The sequence below is a fragment of the Vanellus vanellus genome (genome assembly GCF_965231255.1).
Source record: "Vanellus vanellus genome assembly, chromosome: 5".
In the NCBI taxonomy this organism is placed as follows: Eukaryota; Metazoa; Chordata; class Aves; order Charadriiformes; family Charadriidae; genus Vanellus; species Vanellus vanellus.
In genome coordinates this window covers 61843611-61862520 of record NC_138910.1, presented here as the reverse complement: position 1 = coordinate 61862520, position 18910 = coordinate 61843611, and the positions used below count along the sequence as shown (strand labels likewise).

Genomic DNA, 18910 nt, shown 5'->3' with positions numbered 1-18910 from the left:
ATCTTAATGGCCGAGAAAATTGTACAGAAAAGAGTGTGTCTGCACTGTGGAGTTGAGGTAACACGCAGGAGTACACTGTGCAGTTGAGGTCACTGTGTTAGTTCAGGCATGTGTCTCTCTCCTTGGGTTATGTGTCAGTCTGAATAGAGAAAGAAATTTTTCCTTGTTCTTTTACTACTGTTTTCTGTTGGTCTTCTCTATGTTCTGCTAGCCGTCTTGTTTGCGTGCTCCTAAATACCACATGTGTTTTCAGGAACTGGGCTCCTGTCAAGCAGTTGTCAGGAGGTGAGCCACTCATCAGAATCATTTTCCCCCCTTGGGAAAGTCCAAGAGGAGGGTACTTCTCAGTAACAAGGTGGAGGGAGGGAAGTCAGGGCCCTGCAGATGGTTCAGTATCTTTACGTTCTTAATATGGCTTGATGACATAAGTTTTGATACTTCTGTTGTTGAGTCTTAAGTAATGGGTTTTCTGGCACAGGTAACAAAGAATGATACTCATATTTTGTAGAAGGGTCCCATGATACTTGATCTCCTTGATTTGGCATGTGTGTGGTGTGCTACCATATCACATGTGAATGTATGTATAGATAAATGCTCAAAGAACTAGAGTTCTTTGAGATTATGTCTGTATGTACATTCACTAACAGTATGGCTACTGTCTTCTCATTTTTTTCAGGATGTCTGTTTGAGAGGAACAAGGTTTGAAGGTTTTTTTGCAGATTCTTTTATTGCCATATAAGAAGGAGCTCAGGACCCACACGTTGCTGGATGTGACTTTACATGTGAACAGTTAATCTTGAAAAAGCCCTAGTTGCTGTTAATCTTTCTTGCATTGTTGTTAGAAGTGTGTGATACTTCTGGTAGAGGTGGGTGGGGTGAGGTTTTTTTTGGTTTTGATCTATTGCAAGGAGCCTTTTCCAGAGTGTGACTATAGTACTTATTAAGACTGCGTCTCCTTCCAATCGAGTACAGTATGTTCTTTCAGACTGTCTGAGTCCCTGCTACAAGGGATTTTTCTTGTGGTCTGTTCTTTTGTATATACTTTTTGGTCTCTGAATTTGTCAGAAAGAGGAGCGTTTGCTGTTTTGGTGTAAGTTTTAGTTACATGGCTCCCTTTAAACATTGACTACTCTGGAAACTACAATTACAGATATATTTTGGGTTTCCACTTTTTAAAACTGAAAGATTTTCATTAACAGCCTTCTGCCAGCCATAAATCAGTGTGTCTGCAGACTCCACACAGAGGTATAATATGAATCTTGACTGTGTTTTAAAGATGTAGAGCTTTGTGTCATGGTCCTGTGATTTGGACAAAGCTAAAGGATACTGCCTTTTGGTCTCATTCATACCGAGTTTCTGTTGTTATGTGAATGGGTATTTCCTTGATGGCAATGGTATTGTCTTTGACAATAAGTAAGTTCTGGCTGCATAAACTGGACCTACCTTTAATCCATATGTTAGTGGATTTTCAGAAGGTAAGAAGTCTTCTAAAACTGATGGCTGATTCTCCGTGTATACTTTTTAGTTGTAAGTGTTCAAGTGAGATTTTTTTCCCCAAATACCAACATTAGAAGTTTTGGATTCTGTATTACCACTGTGTATAAAAAACAAACAAACAAAAACCAACAAAAAAAACCCACAAAAAACTAGCAAATTCTGTAATGGTAATGCCCACCACCACTCCAACAGTACAGAATTAATCCTCAGATTGTAATCTATGAGTCAGGACAGTAGATTTGACTTTGCCAATATTGTATAAAGCATTGTTTAAGATGAGTTTCGTGTACAGGAGTCTCTCTTTAATTTCTGAGTCTTTGTTGAGACAATGTCTAGATTATCAGGTTTCTGTATTTTAAAAAATTATTTACCCATTACTTGGAAGTTTTAATAATACTGGCTGACTTATTCTTGTACATTGACTGCTAATGGTCGTAATTCTTCTACGTTATTTCACAAGCCCGGAGATGCCAGTTGTGGTAATACATTTTGTAGGAAGGACAGCCTTGCTGGCCCAGACCTACCAGGGAGGTGTCTGCAGGATGTTCTGTTTCCAGATGCATCACTGTATGGAAATAAGCTATGTTGCTTCCATACCCAGCAGGCACACCAGATTCGTGCAGTGCTTGGCTCAGAATAACAAGTCCTACCAGAACTTGAATGTGGTGGAAAGTGTGTTGCAGAGGTAACCAAGCTAGCTGTGCAACAGCTAGCTCAGGTCTAGAAGTGGTACATTTCAGTCCAGCATTAATCTAGAGAAACAAAAGATCTGATTTTTGTATTTGAAAGTGTGATTTATTTATTTTTTCCACCACACGTCTATAGTACATAGTTTTATATTTAAAATAATGATGTGATTCAATGGATTAATTTTTAAGACGAGCTGTGTCTTCACTTCCTAACATTTCTTAAGAATATAAAACAGTTACAAAAATTTCCATTTTTTTCTCTCATGTTTAGCTGTTAGTACTTCAAGTGAAAGGAAGGTATGCCCAAAATACAAATGGAATAAAATGCAGGTATATCAGTTTGCCTGGTATATAATGAAGATGGATGAAACGTATATAGACGAAGAAGTTTAATTAGACATTTTTAGAGACTGTTTTCATAGAGTTCTAAGTGATGTCTTAACATGTTAAGAGTTCATATGAATTTTACTGTTAGTAGGGATCCTTTCAGAAGTACCAATTAATTGTGAAAATAACATTTTTTAAAAAGTGTTTGTAACATTATTAGCAAATAGATTAGGTTGCTTTTCTTTCAATTTTGGCACTTTCTGCCTTGAAAGGGAGAAGGCAAACGTGCAGGAGCGATGTAAATAATCTGCTTTAACAGATAGCTATGTAACATGGTATTTAAGTCTAGATTTTTTAAACTTTTTTCCTCAGGTCAGCTTTCCGTGTAAAAGTAGTTGTGTGATTTTTGTTTTGTTTTGGTGGTTTTTTTTCTTTCCTTTGAGAAATTTATTTGGCATTATGTCTGAATTAAAGCTGTACAGGTTAATCGACTATATTCAACAGACTCTTGCTGCTTTGGTGCATAAGCAGTTTCTAGGTAAGAGAAGCAAACATCGAACTTCCTGGAATCATGTTAAGAGAGGTTAATGCATTTTAATCTTAATTGGTTTTAAGCTAGGTAGTAAGATGTAGTAAGATGAATAAATATCTATATGCTGACCTTATGGTTTTGGTTTGGTTTTTTTTTTTTGTTTGTTTTAAAAAGTGTGCAACCAACCTGTATTGTGTATTTTTTTTAAATAAATTGACTCCCTTTTCCAGGCCTTAGATGGTCAAAATATTTATAATGCTTGCTGTACTCTGCGGATTGATTTTTCCAAATTGGTGAATTTGAATGTCAAGTACAACAACGATAAAAGCAGGGACTACACTCGTCCTGATCTTCCGTCTGGTGATGGACAGCCAGCGCTGGACCCAGCTATTGCTGCAGCATTTGCAAAGGAGACCTCTCTTCTAGGTATGATTCTGACATTGTTATTTTGTATTGCAGAGTCACTTGATTAAAATTCTTATTAATTCTTCTACCGATTAAAGATCATAAATTGCAGTAGTGTCCAATGGCACATTCAGGCTTCAGTGTATGTTGTGATCAGAATATTGTCTTCAGAAGTCCTGCATAAATGAATGAGATAATGCATCACAAAATGAGAAATGCAGAAAGTGTGAGGAAAAGTCAAGGTAGTTCTACTTTCATTACCAAATCTGCCCTTCCCTCTTTCATATGATCCTGTAGTCTGCTACTGTTGACCCTCCCACCCAAATTTGTAATGGAGACTTAACGTGATTTGCATGTTTCATTGATGCTAATGCTTATTTGTAGAATCATAGAATCGTTTTGGTTGGAAGGGACCTTTGAGATCATCAAGTCCAACCGTTAACCTAACACTGCCAAGTTACCACTAAACTACATCCCTCAACAGTACCTCTACACGTGTTTTAAATACCTCCAGGGATGGTGACTCAACCACTTCCCTGGGCAGCCTGTTCCAATGCTTGATAACCCTTTCAGTGAAGAAATTTTTCCTAATACCCAATCTAACCCTTCCCTGATGCAACATGAGGCCATTTCTTCTTGTCCTATTGCCTGTTAGCTGGGAGAAGAGATTGACCCCCACCTCTCTACAACCCCTTTTCAGGTAGTTGTGGAGAGCGATAATGTCTCCCCTGAGCCTCCATTTCTCCAGGCTAAACAACCCTGGTTCCCTCAGCTGCTCCTCATTAAGACTTGTTCTCCAGACCCTTCACCAGCTTCATTGCCCTTCTCTGAACACTCTCCAGTACCTCGATGTCGCTCCTGTAGTGAGAGGCCCAAAACTGAACACAGTACTCGAGGTGTGACCTCACCAGTGCTGAGTACAGAGGAACAATCACTTCTCTAGTCCTGCTGGTCACACTATTTCCAATACAAGCCAGGATGCTATTGGCCATCTTGGCCACCTGGGCACACTGCTGGCTAATACTCAGCCAGCTGTTGACCAATACCCTGACATATCAGATATATATCAGTAATATCAGATTATGAAAGTAACATTTTGTTGGTTTCCTTCAACGAGGGAAGATTATGTTCTTTGCTTAAGAAAACCAAAGGTGCTAGTCTGTGGTTTCTGTAAATAACAGGAAGAAAATCTGTAGTTGTACTACTAGTGCTAGTTCAACTAGTTACATGAGTTCTAGTGTAATCTCAACTTTCAAGTTAATGAGAAGAAGTAGGTGAAATGCTCTGAGAAAGATACAGATAAATCTGTCTTCTGAGTCTTTGTAAAATAATTTATTCAGCATGTTCTGCATGCTTTGGGAGAAATTTGTAATTTGGTTTTTTAATTTATCACAATTCATTGCATAAGTTTCACTCCTACTTCTGTCAAGCGAAAATGCCTTTCACTCTTCAAAATTTAATAGTACTCAGACATAATCTCATGACTTTTATAAAATCTGATTTATTATGTTGTGATCATTGTTCTTCCCACTTAGTCTTTATTCTTATTTTTTTTGTCATCATTTCCCATTTTTCTTCTAAAGAGGACTTAAGAACAACATAGATTTCATGCCTTGTTTTTTGTACAGGATGCTCCAGCTTGGAGTAAGTCAGAGTTAATGTAGTAAAGAGGGGCCTCTGCTCTCTGTGTGTTACAGAAGTTAGAAAGCACTTAGTGAATTATGTGAGCCCAGGAAAAGGGCGAATATTGTAGTTAAGGCTGCTGAATGCTGTGCTATATCTGCCCTTTTCCACAATCAGATTACTTGAAGGATACATTTCATGTCCAGTTGTAAATTCCACACACACCCATCTCCCACAAATTTTGGAGTGCTTGACTTCAGATCCTCCAGTATGACTTGGAAAAATGGTGAATCACTTGTAACTACAGCAGAATTTTTTGAAATTAAAAAAATACCCTAAGAATATAAAGTCTCTGAAGAACCTGTAGCTAAAGTTTATTTTCTTTTTTTCTCTTTTAACAGCCCATCATTTAAAAATTGAAATCTCTCATTTTGTGGATTGATAGGGAAGATTGATGAGTACTTGTGAAAAAGTTTGACACCATACAGATGAGTGCTGTAGAAATGCCCTTGAGGCAGTTAGTAATTCTTTTGTCAGCACAGTATGACTAGAATGTAGAAATGGGGCTGCAGTATGAGAAGTAAGCAGACAAAAACAAAGTAAAGAGGCTGCTTATTAATATGAGGCCCATCATATTAGATATTGTAAGACAGGGATTTAGGAGAGGAGAGAGTTAAAGATTCACGATTTATAAAACAGTGCCAAATGCAGCGTTATGTATGTAACTAATTCTGACATTTTCCTGAATCCTGAGAGGTTGATTTCCAATCTCAGACTTACTAACATTTGTCTTTGTATATAATGCTTATGGTATGCATCAAATTAACACGTTCATGGCTTGGCATAGTGGAATCACACTCTGAGGATGCTTGGATCATTGCATCAGTTTGGATACATTTAATAATTGGAGTTACTATACCTGATACAGTTATCCAAGTGGCTTTAGCAGACTTTGTTCTAGTGTTTTAGGCTTGAAAGTCCCTTAGATGCTTTTGTAATTTTTGTCTACAAAACTACATAAGTTTTCTAACCATTTGGTTTTAATCAGACTCATTGTTTTGTGTATATTAAAGGCTTTTGCTAGTAAAGTTATGAAGATAAGTCTCATTGGCTAATTAAGTATTTTAATTCCCCTTCTCTGGATGGATCTCTTTAAATGCACTGTTTTTCCAAGCAGCAGGAAAATAAAAGGTATACAACATGAGTAACTTTCATTGCCTCTGTGAAACACGTTCAGAGCTTCAGTGAAGTCAGTCATGTTTATTTTGATGAGTAGGGGAGATTATAGATCCTGGTTTGTTTTTTCCTCTGTAAAAGCATTCATTGTATTGAAAGAGACTTAGGGAGCTGGATACATTTTCTAAATCTGCTCATGGCCAATTGGGTGAGCTTCGTATATTGTAATTGCATCATCTGTCAAATGGGGATGATTATACAGTGATATCTGTTGTTTGTTGTTGTTGTTTTAGTTTTGTTGTTTTTTCTAGATGCCTTTTCTTGTTTGTTTGTTTTATAGAATTTGAGCTCTACAGCTGAAAAAGTTTACAAAAAGGCTCCATAGTACTGTTGGTGCCTTAGCCACTTGGATATTTGTCAAAATGGGAATGGTGCTTGTTTGAATATGGAAGAACAGGATTCTCATTCTGGGCTGCTTACTGTGCAAAAAGGCACAAAATATAAGTGACATAAATAAGAAAGGACAAAGGATAGAAAAAAACTGAAAAGCCTAAATGGACGCTTGTACATGCAATTTATAGCTGTGTTTTTATTCATATAGTCAAAAGGAGAAGGGTGAGAACACTTAAAAGTTAAGAGAGTTACAGGATGGAGGTTGGCAAGCTATGATGTGCAAAATATGGCAGACTGATAGCAGCAACCTTCCTCCTGCTTCTTTTTTTAATCTTAATATTTTATTTTATTTGCTTTAGAATTTTTATTTCTGTAATGTGGATAAAGGTAACTTCAGAGTGTACTCACTCAGAGCGTCTGCCGTGCCCTGTTCACAGATGGTTCCCAAAGGGCATGTTTCTCCATGAAAGAGTAGAGCTCCATGTGATGCTCTTCAAGTTCTTTTGCATGCTCAGAAAGAATACCATAAGTTGAACCTGTGGCGTTCATGTTAAAATTCTTGCTGTAGCTGTTCTCTTATGTGTATGTAATGAGATCACTAACAGAAAGTGTGGTAAGGACTCAGTTCTGACTTTTGCTTATGTTATGCTGTTATATGCTGGATAGTTGTACAACTTGGGTGCCTTTTTGTTGTCGTTTTCTTTTTTTAACTGTACACTGTAATTCATATGTCAGACGTGAGGTTTAGGTTTAGCGTAATTTTGTGATTTAAGTTTTAGTGACAAGCTGTGAGTCTTGTTAGTTTTGGTGTTTAAATCTGCATTAATACTAAACCATTACATATCTCAGTTTTCTTCTGGATGACATTAACCCTCCTCTTCAGCAAATTTACCTTTACGATGTAGTGTAGTAACACTTACAGCTTCATAAGCTGTTATGCAGAGATTTTTAAAAAAAACTGCTATCTCCCCCAAAGCCATTCAGGCTCTGGTTTCATTAGTGTCCAGAAAAAGGAAAAACCTGTTGTCTGTAATTGTTGGAAGCTGAAATAAAGCTAACGACAAAGCTTTCTGATACCAGTCAATCATGTTGACAAAGTAGCTAACATTTCTAAATAGTTTCAGGTAAGTCTCCAAATCTTAACCAGTGTGTTGCATGATAGCCAGTAATCATAATATAAGTTGTTCTTATTTTTATTTATTAAAATTTTTTACTTGCTTAAATCAGAATAGCAAATCAAGTGCAGTGGAGACCTACAGAGCAAGAATTATGTTTTCTGTGGGTTTTTAATTTGTCTGACCTTTCCAGGAAAGGAGGTCTATGTGTGCTATGTAATCGGTTGGAAACATATCAATCAAATAGATGATCCTAGCCTGCATGCATCATTACTCATTCGTCTACTGCATCCTCAGCTGTGATGAAACTAAGGTGTCAGAAATCTTTGAGACTGTAAATTGGACATCTTTTCAATGAGTCTTGTTATCTTTTGAAAGAAGGAGAAAATCACTATTGGACACAGAATGGGTTGGTTTCACGGAATCATGGAGTTTCTGAGTTGGAAGGGAACTCAAGAGATCATCTAGTCCAACTCCCCTTCTAAAGCAGGATTGCCCAGAGCACATTACTCAGGTCTGCATCCAGGCGGGTCTTGAAAATCTCCAGAGAAGGGGACTCCACAACGTCCCTGGGCAGCCTGTGCCAGTGCTCTGTCACCCTCACGGTAAAGAAGTGTTTCCGTGTATTTGAACGGAACTTCCTGTGTTCTAACTTGTGCCCATTGCCCCTCGTCCTGTCACTGGGAACCATTGAGAAGAGCCTGGCTCCATCCTCCTTCAACCCACCCTTTAGATACTTGTAAGCATTAATAATGTCTCCCCTCAGCCTTCTCTTCTCCAGGCTAAAGAGTCCCGGCTCTTCCAGCCTTTCCTCATAAGGCAGATGCTCCAATCCCTTAATCATCTTAGTTGCCCTTCACTGGACTCGCTCCAGCAGTTCCCTGTCCCTCTTGAACTGGGGAGCCCAAAACTGGACACAGTATTCCAGTTGTGGCCTCACCAGTGCAGAGTAGAGGGGGAGAATGACCTCCTTCGACCTACTGGCCACACTCTTCCCTGTGCAGCCCAGGATTCCATTGGCCTTTTTGGCAACAAGGGCACATGGCTTGCTCATGGATAATTTACTGTCTACTAGGACCCCCAGGTCCTTCTCTTCAGAACTATTTCCCAGCAGGTCCGCCCCTAACCTATGCTGGTGCCTAGCATTCTTCCTCCCCAGGTGCAGGACCTTGCACTTGCTTTTGTTGAACCTCATTAGGTTCTTCTCTGCCCAGCTCTCCAGCCTGTCCAGGTCACGCTGGATGGCAGCACGGCCCTCTGGGGTGTCAGCCACCCCACCCAGTTTGGTATCATCAGCGAACTTGCTGAGGATACACTCTGTCCCCTCATACAGGTCATTAATGAATATATTGAACAAAATTGGACCAAGTATTGACCCCTGGGGGACACCGCTGGTTACAGGCCTCCAATTAGACTCTGTGCTGCTGATCACAACCCTCTGAGTTCAGTCACACAGCCAGCTCTCAATCCACCTCGCTGTCACCTCATCTAGCCCATACTTCCTCAGCTTCCTAATGAGGATGTTACGGGAGACAGTGTCAAAAGCCTTGCTAAAGTCAAGGTAGATGACATCTACAACTCTCCCCTCATCCAGCCAACCAGTTATAACATCATAGAAAGCTATCAGATTGGTCAAGCATGATTTACCCTTGGTAAATCCATATTGACCACTTCCAATAACTTCCTGTTCCTCAATGTGTTTGGAGATGACATCCAGAATGAGTCGCTCCATTACCTTCCCAGGGACAAAGGTGAGACTAACCGGTCTGTAGTTCCCTGGGTCCTCCTTCTTACCTTTTTTGAAGATCGGAGTGATGTCAGCCTTCCTCCAGTCCACAGGCACCTCTCCTGTTCTCCATGACCTTTCAAAGACGATGGAGAGTGGTCTAGCAATAACATCCGCCAGCTCTCTCAGCACTCGCGGGTGCATCCCATCAGGGCCCATGGACTTATGAATGTCCAGCTTGGCCAAGTGGTCTCTGACCCGGTCCTCCTCAACTGAGGGAAAATCTTCCTCTCTCCAGACCTTCCCCCTTGCCTCCAGGGTATGGGATTCGTGAGGGACAGCTTTAGCAGTGAAGACCGCAGAAAAGAAGTTATTCAGTAATAGAATAGCCTTATCTGTGTCTTCCACCTCTAGGGCACCCGTCTCATTCATCAGTGGGCCTACATTTTCCCTCGTCTTCCTTTTTCTATTGATATACTGAAAGAATCTCTTCTGTCTTTAACTGCAGTGGTCAAGCTGAGTTCTGATTGAGCTTTGGCCCTTCTAATTTCCCCCCTACATAGCTTTGTTGTATCTTGATAGCCCTCATAAGTTGCCAACCCCCTTTTCCGGAGAATGTAAGCTTTCCTTTTTTTCCTGAGGTCCAGCCAAAGTTCTCTATTTAGCCAGGCTAAAGTGAATTACCAGAAGCAGATGGTTGATTTTTTGTTTTTTTCCTTTTTTTTTTTTTCACCTCACATATGAAAAGACATACACATTCTTCCTCTCCCTGCCAGAAAAAGTTACAGGAGATCTTAAGAAAAAACTGTTTGAATAAACAGCAACTGTATTATACTGAACCACAACAAACAAAAGATTTAAAAATAGGAACTACTTATAGTCGCAAATACTAAACTTCAACTCTAATTTAGATATTAGTTTAATGTTACAGCTGGAAATATGTTGCTGTAGTTAAGGCACCCACAGCTTTCCCTTCCTGTCATCAGTGTCTTTCTTTATTAGCACTTTCCACTAATGCCTCTTTTTAAGATTTTTATTAGATTAATCTATTTCAAAGGATAATAATTTAAAATATTTTTGTATGAATGGTGTTGTATTAATCTTTGTTTTTAACTTCTTCAGTGGGACCAAAGAATGTCCTGTAGAGAGTCTGATGCTATGAAGAATTTTGCCTTTTAAAGTATGAATTACTCAGCTGTGCTCTGCCCAACTATGGAAAAAGCCATAAGAACTTCACTAGTCATCTTTAGATTCCTTTATTCCTGAAAATGCTGAACTAGCTTAAAGCTTCTAAGGTTAGGCAGAAGTGCATAGACACACTAGAAGATTTGAAATGCTCAAGTATATCAGCATTTTCTAATACCAAAATGATTGCTATTGACCTAGTATAAAGTAAGTTGTTTCCCTTCAGATGGACATCTGTCACAGCTTAGTATCGTTCTTCACATTTCTGTCTATACAACCTCTACAGTAGCTGAGTATAAATAAATGTGACATTTAGCATATGCAATACAAACCACTCAAAAGTATATTTCCAAAATGATTTTTTTAGAACAGAACTGGATTTTTTAAAGTTGTTTGAAGAGTTTAATTTGATATTCATAGTTTTCCCTGTGTATTACAGTCTGATTTTTGGGAATAAACTTCTTTTTCTGCTGGGGTACTTCCTTTAACTGCATCCTTTATTAATTATGTTTTCTTAAAAGTAAAGCTATACTTTTCAGCTTTAACCCAAGAGCAAAACATGTATCATATTTATGTTAGATTTTTGTGTTGCTATTAATATACCTAAGTATATAGTATTACACTTTCCTTTCACACAGGATGGATTTTGAGAGATAAAATTGCTATGCTTGGACTAGCAGTGGTCCATCGAATTTCATATCCTTTCTCTGACAGCTAATGTTACTTCTGTGTTCTCGATGAAAGACCTAGCGCAGCCCTCATAATGGATGATCATACAGTAGCATACCTGGGGGGAGTGCTTTCCTAGCCCCCAGAGAGAGAGCGTTTGGCTTACGTGATCAAGCATATTGTATGTCACTTTATTGCCTATTTAATGTAACTGGCTGTTGTTTCCATAGACCATCTAATAGTCTCAAATCTATTAGGTGTTTTTGCAGAATGGAAGGGAAGACAAGATATGGTTTTTCCTCCTTTTTTTTTGTGTATTGCAGTCAGTCCCACAAATATCACATATAATGCAATTTATGTGCAAGTAAATTATAATGCAAAAATACGATCTAAAGATCATATTTGTTGCCTTCTGATTCAAGTAGATTTTTCCCTCATTCCATCATGAGAGATGACTTGAATTGTCATTACTTAGAACTTTCTATTCCTCTGGTTTCACCCCTGAATATTAACGTTTTTAATTTTTTAAACTTTATCAGAATGCATTCTATATCTTTCCTTTCTTGGAACGCTTAACTGTTTTTTCTTCGGTATGTGCTTTGACAGGAAATGACCAGAAAATACATTTCAGTGCTTGATCAGTAACACTGTCAAGCACTATCGCAAAGTAGTGATGGATGTCCTGTTCGCTTCAAGGGGACATTTGTCTAGCCCAGCAAATCTTTCTCTTTTTTTTTTTTTTGTTTTTGTTAATTATTTGGTTTTCATAAATTTGTGTAACAAAACATAAAGAGTCGGAATGAAGCTAGAAATCTTTTCTAGGAAATGAAAAAATTAATAAAAAATTGTAACCTTGCTTACTCTCTCCCCCTTCCTCTCCCGCTTTGTGTTTCCTTTTGATACTAAGTCTGGGATTATTCTTTTTTAAAATTAATGGTTGAATATATTTACTGTTGTCTGCTTAATATTTGGGCATTGCCTGAAACTGAAGAACTTATTTTCTCTTAGGACTTCCTTTAAAAGAAAACTTAATGTGAGAAGGAAAGTAGTCTTAGGTACATAGTGTAAAGATTATATTTAGACTATCTACCTGGCATACTGGAAGATTGGTCAAAAGTTTTGTTAGCTTAGCATGATCATATAAACATTAGAAATTTTGCCAAAATACTGAAATCTGAGAACTCAATTGCAGTAAAAGAAAATAAAGTACTGAAGTTATATTTCTTTATTGGTTCTTGCACATTTTACTGTGTCAGTGTCCTTTTGCTGAACTCTGTAAAATGTGCAAATAAAATTTTGTTCAAATAAGATAAAGCTCTTCCTGTGTAAACTATGTATAGTGCACATGTATCACAAGAACCTTTCACATATCCTGGGAGTAGCACACTTGCCTAATTACCCCAATGACTTGACTAGGGAAAACCAGCAGGTCTCTACAGGATCTGAGTTTCCCTGGAAGAAGAAATAAAAGCATAGCTGTAGGTTTAGCTAACAGTAACGTGCTTGTGCGGGGAAGTGTTTTCCAAAAGCCACAGGGCATAATCAGTGGTGCTACCCTGAATCTTGAATTTAGAAGGTTACCTTCCCACCTCATTTATGTTAAGGCTCTGAGAGATATGTTGTATGTTTAGTCTGAAGCATCATGTTGAAGTGAGGAATGTCTCTCAAAGGGTGATGGAAAATAAGGATGTAATGATGTAGAGAGCACAATTAGTGTTTCTGCTTACTGATTTGATCAACATTTACTTTAGACCATTTTGATAAAGTAGACACTAAGCATTTTAGAGTTAAGTGGAAACAGTTTTGGTGCACAAAATGTTAATTTGAAAATAATGTACTTTTTACACCTCATCACTTCTTTGAAGATCTGAATAAAAAAAAAAAATTCCCATTTCTCTTCCTTATGTTAATTTACCAACTCATTTCACCACCCTTTGGATGACTTTAACAATAGAATGGTCTGCTTTGTAGAGTGTTGTATGCAACACTTTTACTGATATAGGTACGTTTTAACGACCTGTGTGTGTTTCGTAAAATATGCTTTATTTTAAAATTAGGGCTTCCTGTTGCAGCTGTTCCAGGAGCACTGAGTCCTTTGGCTATTCCAAATGCTGCTGCTGCAGCAGCTGCTGCTGCTGCTGGCCGTGTGGGAATGCCTGGAGTTTCAGCTGGTGGCAATACAGTCCTCCTTGTTAGCAATTTAAATGAAGAGGTCAGTGAAACTACTTTTTTTTTTTTTCTTTTTCTCTTTAGTCACACTTCATTTGTCAATATTTTATAATTTCTTTTCATTTGGCCTCTTACATTTCGATTTTAAGCTCAAAGTATTTTTGCTGTTTTTTTTTTTAATAATCCCCCAAAATTAATTTAAAAGCCATTATTGTTAAATACTTTTGTTTTCCCAGGTAGCTAACAACTTAAAATATCAAAATTTTGATAGTCGGCTACCTATTTTTTCTAAGAAAAATGTGGTAACTACTGCATGTTTGACATTTGAATTGAAAGCTTTATTTTTACAAAATAGCAACTATGCTTTCTTTTGCCATTATAATCACATAAACTAGAGTTTCTGTTTTGTTTTTTCTAATTGTTTGCTGTTTCATTTCATGCTTGTATCTCACATTTTAAGGTCTTAATTTATGTGAACTACTCTAACACGTTTTTCTTTGAAGGTTCTCCCAAAGATCTTGACGAGGCACTCTTCCAGTCTGTCTTAGTAATTTTTTTCTTTGCAGTTACTCATTTGTCTTTAAAAAATAACAAAAAAAAAATGGTGGCAAAGCATTTTCACTGTAACTGTATCTTTCTTGCTAACTCTGAAAACTAAAGGGATTTATTTAGTTTTGCATTTTTACTGTTCTGTGCGTTTATTTTGATGGCTGTGAAAGCTGGTATGAAATGTGGGAAGTTTGTATCAGTCTAGCTGTTCCATTTTTAACTGGCCTCTGTCACTGTAAATCATTAAGCTTTTTTTATCATCTAGTACTATTTTGTCATCCAGTCTTGCATGTTAAAATGTTTCAGATCAGAGTGCCATTTTGAAAGATTTTTTGCCTGCATTTCATAACCAGCCATGCTTACGCAGTTAAAGTTCAAAGTTTAAAATTTCTATTGCATGCTTTTTTCTTTTATTTATTTTCATGTTGAGATGAAATGCTGTAGTTTACTCTTGATATGAATGTACTTTACCCATATTTGTCTTGGGTGACTACATTTTACTCAGTTTTTCTTGTACAGTACATAAACCAACCATTTTCTGACCAAATTCCTGCATTTCCTATGTACTGACCTATATTTTATTTTTTTTTTTGTTCCCCACTTCCTTATTTTTTTTTCTTCTGCATTGCTGTATTCCCTTCCCCATTTCATCCTTTTCCCTTTGTGTTCAACTTCCCTTTCCTTGTCTTTACCCAAATTCCCTTGCCCTTCCCTGTCTTACCCTTCTCCTCGTCTTTGTCTACGTTCCCTGTCTTCATTCCCTATGTTCATGCTTCTGTGCTTGAACAAAATGTTCCTCGGACCAACTTGCCCCAATTAACCGCCTTGAAACCATGATCCATGACCACCTCACCATTCTGCGGGAACCACCCTTCGTTATGGATGATCTGTTCATCTCCGCTCTTCCTCGACTCTTCTCTCTTCTTGTCTTACGCTGCTTGCTCTTCTCTCCTTCTAAAGATGGTTACGCCCCAAAGTCTGTTTACCCTCTTCGGTATGTTATTGTTAGCACTATACTTTTATTATTGATTTGATTTTTGTTTTGTTTTTGTTTTTTTTTGTTTTGTTTTGTTTTTTTGTTTCACCTTAATTCTTATTTGTAGCTAGCACTTTGGCTTAAAGTTGAATAGTATATCTTTTGCTATTTTTCTTTTGCTATTTAAAACTCTCCATAGACACAAATTTTTCTTTTAATGCATGCTAATATATTTTGCATGGTCTTTAATTTAATATCATTCACATAGCTTTGAGGGTTTATCAGAAATTATTCTTTTCAAAATTCACTATTCAAAATCTTTATCTCCTTTATTCATTTGTGAGAGTGTTGAGTTTGAGTGAGTGACCTTGTTGCTGTCTGAATGTTCCATTGATATGTCAAAATAGTTACTTAGATGACTGGCTTTAAAATGAACTTTTTCTTTTGGGTTACCTTTGACTTTGAAAAGGTGTTTATGGTGATGTGCAGCGTGTGAAGATTTTATACAATAAGAAAGACAGTGCTCTTATACAGATGGCTGATGGCAACCAGTCACAGCTGGGTAAGATTATTTTTCTGTTTATATTTCCATTAGTCTAAGTACTTGAAAGTATGCTGTGTAAAATCAGGTGAACCTAAGCATGTTTGTTTGTCAGTTTGTCTTGTATCCTGATTACCCACAAGATCCAGAATCTTAGTGCATCCACTAGTATTCCAGAAGGTCTGCATAATATCCTAAATTAATTCAACAGCTGAATCACATGTGATGGTCTTTAAATAAAATGATATACTCATGCAGATTCTGCAGACCTAGTTCTCGATTCCAGTCTCTAAGCTCTTTGACCCTTTGATTTGCTTGGGTTTTTGTCTTGTTTGAAGGGTTATGTGTGATATACCACGAGCTATTGAAAAGTAACAGTGAATTGAGTAAGCCTCTTATCTTTTTCAGCCATGAGCCATCTTAATGGACAAAAAATGTACGGAAAGATTATTCGGGTTACCCTTTCTAAACATCAGACAGTACAACTACCTCGAGAGGGACTTGATGACCAAGGGCTGACTAAAGATTTTGGTAATTCACCTCTGCATCGCTTCAAGAAGCCTGGTTCAAAAAACTTTCAAAATATATTCCCTCCTTCTGCAACACTTCATCTGTCCAATATTCCGTAAGTGTTGGCTGTCAGTAAGCCAGTAGTATTAATATGACTCACAACACACTGAATGGACTAACAGTTTCTTGCTTATGCTTGTTTTCTTTCTGTCTGCAGACCATCAGTAGCAGAAGAGGATCTACGCACATTGTTTGCTAACACTGGAGGCACTGTGAAAGCATTTAAATTTTTTCAGTAAGTAACTTTTCTGTACATAGCTTTAACAAAAGACTGCCTAAGTGTGTTTTTGCAGCATGTCTTAAAGAAAAGTGCACAGAGGATAGCAAACATACAGGAGCAACCCCTGTAGTATTCGAGTTCCTAATGCCATTATTTTGTTTCAGAAGAGATCACAAGATGGCACTTCTTCAGATGTCAACAGTAGAAGAAGCTATTCAGGCTTTGATTGATCTTCACAATTACAATCTTGGAGAAAATCACCATCTGAGAGTTTCTTTCTCTAAGTCAACTATTTAAAAAGGCAGATTGAAAATGAGGGTGTATTGCATTGTTTGGTGTTGTCACCTATTGACTGTTCAGGAAAGTGGGGACCAGAGTTTGTCTTCTGTTGGGTTTTTTTTTTATTTTTTTTTTCATGCTGTTATCATTCCTTGGTTGTTCTAAAAAATAAAAAATTTTAAAAAAATGTAAAAAGCAGTGATACTAGCTGCTGCTGTTCAACTGTTGTTTAGATAAACCATCATTTTGTTTGAAAGATTTCAAGTTAATACCACAGTTTTTCAACTTAGTTGACGTACGTGCCTTAAAAAGGAAAACTAGTACTGCTGGAATTGCATAACTAGTAAAAAGCAAATTTGGTTGTCTGGGGCACATTGTTACATGATAATTTAAATATGTTTAGGCAGGGGTGTGTAAAAAGGTTAAGCTTTTGTTTCTCCTGCTTGATAGATTTCTTTATCTGCTGGCTTGTCACTTATTTTTCTTTTTAATTGGATAAGATGCATTATGCTGAAAAAGTAAAATGATGCTATTTGATTTCTGCTACTTTTTGCTTTGTGCTCTTTTTTTTAAAAGGCCTTTTGTATTTCATGGTTCTGGTCTAGATTCAGTTATGAATGTAGGCATTAGTTAAAATTAACAAGGTACAGAATATTAATTTCTTAAAGGACAAAAAGTGACTTCTGTGACTTTGAGCCCTACGTGAAAAGCATTGTGGAATCTTAACCTTTTTGTACACACTCTTGTGGGATGTATCATATAAATGTCAGCACTAAGTAATGTCTTGTTTGTGGCTGAATATTTTTCGTAGATGTTTTTGAAGTTGACATGACTTATGTGCATTTCAATATATATTGCCATCTTTAGTTTGTAAGTAAGATATGGAATATGGTTGTGGATTTCTGAGCATGTACAGACTGGTCAAGCTAGTTCAGGAAATGGTGCATGTATTTTTCAACGATGAAGAAAGTTTGCTGCAAATGCTTGCAGGAAATTTTGTGGCAGTTTTCTAAAACTGACAACCAGGTGGGACCAAAGTTTATGTGCCTTTAGTCTTAATTTACCTTGCATTGTAATATTCAGTTTTAATAAATCTCTTCAAAATATTTTGTATTTAGAAATTGATCTGACTTTACTATAAACATGCCTCAGAATCTACAGATCCAGTTAATTTGAAAGCAGTTCTCTGTCAGTCTGAACTGTTACCTTGATTCTGTTTAAATGACCAATACTTTTTGAAATTGATGTACTTAGTTTCAAGGTTCATAGATTCTGTTCTCTATGTAGAAAAAAAAGGTCATGTATATTTTCTATTAGTTGAGTTTTTACATCTTTAGAATTGTAAAATTCAGTATAGTTTGAAAGTGGCACAATTAAAAATTAATTTTCTAACAAAGCTGGGAGGTTTGACGGTTGTTTAATTTCATTTTGTGTGTACTCTGCTTACCTCTGTAGCATGCTCAATAAACACTTCTGTAGCTCTGTATTCACCTTTTCTGTCTTTCTCTGCTGCTTTCTCTCTCTCCTCTTCTTTGTTTTTCACTTCTACTGTGCTTCTAAATTCATGTTTATTCTCTGCCAGGGTGGGAAAAGCATAATATTAAAAAATACAATTTATGGCTTTTTACATGAATCTGATGCTGTGAAAAATACCAGCTCTTTATTTTCAGAAAGATAGTGACCCCTTTGCAGGCATATGTGCATATTAAACATTTCCCACCCTGTTATAACTTACCGCTTTAAAGACATAACTTTTATTGTAGTCCGTTAGCTCTCTCTTTCTATCTTTTTAGTTTTTAAGCAGATTTATGCACTAATAGATCTCTCAGGTTTGCCATGCTCTCTTGCTGCAGTTTCATCTTTCATTTTTTTTGTGTCTGCTAAAGATTTTCTACTAATCATACAGTATACTCATGGGTTAAAGCAACACAGTTTTTAACATTAGATTAGTGGACCATACATATTCCAGACCAGAACATTTCCCCTTTTCAGAGACATGGGTTTAAAAAATGAATGTAAAAACAATTTGGGCACTTCAGTAGCTTTTCTTCGTATTACTTTGAACTGAGTGGTGTGGGTTTTTTTCCCCTCATTAAGAAACAGAATTAAAACTTTTAGACAGTCCCCTTCTCAGAGTAACTGTATGGTCCTGAAGCATTACATTGGTAAAACCTGTCAGTGTTCAATTCGAAGCATTTTTCTGTCACTTCTCCAGTACAACTACTGTAGATTTATTGATGTCAGATTACGTTGTGACCTGATGTCTATT

The 18910-nt window shown here is 37.1% G+C and overlaps 1 protein-coding gene across 2 annotated transcripts in view; it reads left to right on the top strand.

Moving 5' to 3' along the window:
* The window catches only part of PTBP2 (polypyrimidine tract binding protein 2), a 54776-nt gene extending 36140 nt beyond the window's left edge, over positions 1-18636 (top strand). The window contains exons 7-13 of one of the 2 annotated variants that reach the window (XM_082483630.1): positions 3276-3471; positions 13410-13549; positions 15016-15049; positions 15501-15593; positions 15981-16197; positions 16300-16377; positions 16530-18636. In XM_082483630.1, coding sequence (XP_082339756.1) covers positions 3276-3471; positions 13410-13549; positions 15016-15049; positions 15501-15593; positions 15981-16197; positions 16300-16377; positions 16530-16659 — 888 coding nt within the window. In that variant the 3' untranslated portion in view covers positions 16660-18636. Of the gene's footprint in view, positions 1-3275; positions 3472-13394; positions 13550-15015; positions 15050-15500; positions 15594-15980; positions 16198-16299; positions 16378-16529 lie in introns of both variants that reach the window. The other variant, XM_082483629.1, reaches the window with a different exon arrangement.
* Positions 18637-18910: the final 274 nt, after the last annotated feature.